The sequence below is a fragment of the Vanellus vanellus genome (genome assembly GCF_965231255.1).
Source record: "Vanellus vanellus genome assembly, contig: HAP1_SCAFFOLD_2010, whole genome shotgun sequence".
Classification (NCBI taxonomy): Eukaryota; Metazoa; Chordata; class Aves; order Charadriiformes; family Charadriidae; genus Vanellus; species Vanellus vanellus.
Window position 1 is genome coordinate 17501 of NW_028128781.1, and position 4002 is coordinate 21502.

Consider the following 4002-nt stretch of genomic DNA (forward strand, 5'->3'; position numbering starts at 1 on the left):
CCATCCATCCATTCCTCCATCCAACCATCTTTCCATCCCTCCATCCAACCATCTCTCCATCCATCTCCCCATCCCTCTATCCATCCCTCCATCCCTCCATCCCTCCATCTCCCCATCCATGCCTTCATCTCCCCCTCCATCCCTCCATCCCTCCATCCCTCCATCCCACCATCCTTCCATCCATCCTACCATCCCTCCATCCATCTCCCCCTCCCTCCATCCATCCGTCTCCCATCCAGCCCTCCATCCCTCCCTCCATCCACCCCTCCATCCAACCGTCTCTCCATCCATCTCCCCATCCCTCTATCAATCCCACCATCCTTCCAGCCATCCTACCATCCCTCCAACCATCTCCCCATCCCTCCATCCATCTGTCTCCCCGTCCATCCCTCCATCCATCCCTCCATCCAACCATCTCCCCATCCCTCCATCCAACCATCTCCCCATCCCTCCATCCCTCCATCCTTCTGTCCTTCTCTCCATCCCTCCAGGACGTGTTGAGGACGGGGCTTATTACCGCAACGAAGGCGCTAACGAAGGGTCCCGCCGCGCTGCCGGGGGGGGGGGGGGGGGCGGCCCCGGCTTAACACGGGGGTGACGGAGGCGGTGGGACGGGGAGGAGGAGGGGGGATGGGGACAAGGGGTGGCGCCTCACGCGGTCTCGTCGTTGCGGAACTCCAGCTCCCCGCAGGCGTCCTCGTAGTGGACCCCGCCGCCGCGGGCCGTCCCCTCCAGGGTGCGGTAGGGCAGGAGGACGGTGCCGCGGGCGCCCGAGCTGCGCACCACCGTCACCTCCACCGTCCCCTGGCACTCGCTGACGTGCAGCAGCCGGTCCTGGAAGGTGAAGATGCCGGCGTGGTCGTCGTCCAAGATGGTGACGGTGGCCACCAGAGGGGCCACCAAGCGGCCCTTGGGGTGCTCGGCCGAATCCGTCTCGAACATGCCCTCGGCGTCGCCCACCCGGAGGTTGAGGAGGCGGACGAAGAAGTGCTCGTCCTCCTCGAAGATGTCGTCGTCGATGATGCCGATCTTCAGCTCCTTCTGCGTCTCCCCCGGCTTGAAGATGAGCGTCCCCTCGCTGTACTCGTAGTCGGAGCCCGCCTTGGCCGAGCCGTCCTCCGTCTTGTAGTCCACGTAGAAGGTGTGGTTGGCCTCGGCGCCCTGTTGGCACGCCACCGAGAGCGTCACCGAGCCGCAGTTCTCCAGGCAGTGGTAGAGGCAAGGCTCGAAGAAGATCCGGCTGCAGGTCTCCTCCTCGGCGTCCGAGGGCACCTCCAGGAGGGTGGAGGACCTCTTGGAGAACTCGGCCACGTGTTTCTTGAGGATGTTGCCGGCGCCGGTCATCATGCGGGTGGCCTGGATGCGGTAGAAGGCTCTGCTCTTCTGCTGGTGGAGCAGAGCGTAGTAGTTGGCCATCTCCACCAGCTGCTCCAGCTCCTTCTCCGGGTGCTTCTGCTTGAGGTCCTTCAAGATCTGGATGACTTCCCGGCGGCTCTCGTCCAGCTCCTTCTCCTCCGGCGTGGGGGCGGGCAGGGCGGGGGAGGCGGGGAGGCCGGGGCCTTCGGCCTCGCGCCGCTCGGGGCCCGGGAAGCCGCCGTCCATCTCGATGCCCTTGGGCAGCTCGCCCTCCGTGCCGATGATGATGCCGCTGCGGGGGTCGGCGCGGTAGCGCTTGTAGACGTACTTGTAGAAGAGGAGGCGCTTGTCGGCCGCCCAGGCGAAGACCACGCAGACGGGGAAGAAGACGAGGGTGAGGAGGGCCTCCCAGACCTGCACCACCCCGGGGGAGATGACGGCCAGGATCAGGTAGAGCCAGATGTAGGCGAAGATGCTCCAGGAGGCGGTGACGAAGAAGACCCTCAGGTGCTTGATCTTGCGGCTCTCGCCGCTGGGGATGACGTAGACGCAGACGGCGATGACCACGAACATGTTGAAGGCGGCGCTGCCCACGATGGTGCCGGGTCCCAACTCGCCCGCTTGGAAGTTGTGGCCGCAGACCTCGATGACGGAGAGGAGGATCTCGGGGGCCGAGGAGCCCAAGGCCATCAGGGTGAGGTTGGAGACCGTCTCGTTCCAGATGCGCACGGTGCCGATGCTGGTCTCCCCGTTGGCCTTGGTGATGGTGATCTCCTTCTCCTTGGAGGTGATGACCTCGATGGAGGCCATGAAGCGGTCGGCGATGATGGAGACGCCCAAGAACATGTACATCATGGCCACGAAGTAGACGATGGCGCGGGCGGCCTTGTCGCCGAAGGAGGGGTTGTCGGGCTGCCAGACGGGCAGGAGGACGCCGGGTTGGCAGCGGTTGGAGCCCTGACACGTCCCGTTGGCCTCGGCCACCGCCTCGGGGGCGCAGGGCTCGGCCAGCAGCAACGCGGCCACCAGCGCCGCCCGCCGGGCCGCCATCCCCACGGCTCCCACCTACGGGAGAGAGCGGGCTCAGCGCCGGGCCGGGGGGCTCGTTAAAGGCCGGGGGGCTCATTAAAGGCCGAGGGGGCTCGTTAGAGGCCGGGGTGGCTCGTTGAAGGCCAAGGGGGCTCGTTAGAGGCCGAGGGGGGGCTCGTTGAAGGCCAAGGGGGCTCGTTGAAGGCCGGGGGGGGCTCGTTAGAGGCCGGGGGGGCTCGTTAGAGTCTGGGGGGTTCGTTAGAGGCTCTGGGGGCTCGTTGAAGGTCAGGGGGTGGCTCGGCTCGTTAGAGACCAGGGGGGCGGCTCGTTAGCGCCGGGGAGATGGGGGGCGCCATGGAGCCCCCTCGGCCACCCCGGCACCGGCTCTGCACCACGGCACCTCTGGGGACAGCCGCCGTGGGGCTGGGGACCACGGCCATGGGGTGATGCTCAGCTGTGGGGCTGGGATGGAGTCGTGGGGCTGGGATGGAGATATGGGGCTGGGGACCACATCCATGGGGTGATGCCCAACTATGGGGCTACGATAGAGCCATGGGGGCTGGGGACCACGTCCATGGGGTGACGCTCATCTGTGGGGCTGAGGAACATGTCCATGGGGTGCTGCTCAGCTGTGGGGCTGGGATGGAGCCGTGGGGCTGGGATGGATCTGGGGGCTGGGGACCACATCCGTGGGGTGATGCTCATCCGTGGGGCTGGGATGGAGCCGTGGGGCTGGGGCCCGCGTCCGTGGGGCGCTGCTCATCCATGGGGCGCTGGCGGGAGGGGGGGCGAGGGCCGGCGGCGGCCCCGGGGGTTTGGGGGTGCGTGGGCGCTCCCCGGCTCCGCCCTGGCAACCGCGTGGTTCCCATGGCAACGGGATGGGAACGGCTATAAAAAGGGTGATGGAGAGGGAGTGGGGACCCCCAAAGCACCCGGGGGGGGGGGGGTCGGGGCTGCCCCACGGCGTCGCTGCCCTCTGCCCCACGGGGAGGTGAGCCCGGCCGGGCCCCACGGCTCAGTGGGGAGTGGGGGGTGGTGGGGGGCCGGTGTGGGTCCCCAGTGGCCACCGTCCCCCCGGTGTGGGGCAGCAGCTCGCCACCGGGCCGGGGGGGTCCAGGACCCACTGCTCTGCCCCACTGCACCGCCCCATTGCGCCACCCCATTGCCCTGCCCCATTGCCCTGCCCCACTGCTCTGCCCCACTGCCCCACTGCGCTGCCCCACTGCTCTGCCCCACTGTGCTGCCCCATTGCGCCACCCCATTGCCCTGCCCCATTGCCCTGCCCCACTGCGCTGCCCCACTGCGCTGCCCCACTGCTCTGCCCCACTACAGCCCCAACCCCAAATCTGCATCTCCTGTTGGGGGACGGACGGACGGACGGACAGGAGCCGCCCCCACCTCCGCTGTAATTAATTAAAGACCCTCATTAGCAGCCGTTGGGCGGAACAGCAATTAAACTGTCCGGGGGGGGTCGTCTGGGGGGGGGGGGGGGGGGGGCGCGGGGGGGGGGGGAGTGTCCACGCGATGGCGGGAAAACCCTTTTTTTGGGTTTTTTTGCCCCAGGACGGGATCCCGCTGGATCGAGACCCCCCCTCAACCCTCCCCCCCTCGCTCCCC

General features: G+C 67.6%; 1 protein-coding gene across 1 annotated transcript in view; it reads right to left on the reverse strand.

Moving 5' to 3' along the window:
- The window catches only part of LOC309684053 (sodium/calcium exchanger 2-like), a gene marked incomplete at both ends in the record, with an annotated part of 8116 nt that extends 5710 nt beyond the window's left edge, over window positions 1-2406 (reverse strand). The window contains 1 exon segment of the mRNA XM_082500015.1: window positions 656-2406. Within this exon segment, the coding sequence (XP_082356141.1) occupies window positions 656-2406 (1751 nt within the window).
- Window positions 2407-4002: the final 1596 nt, after the last annotated feature.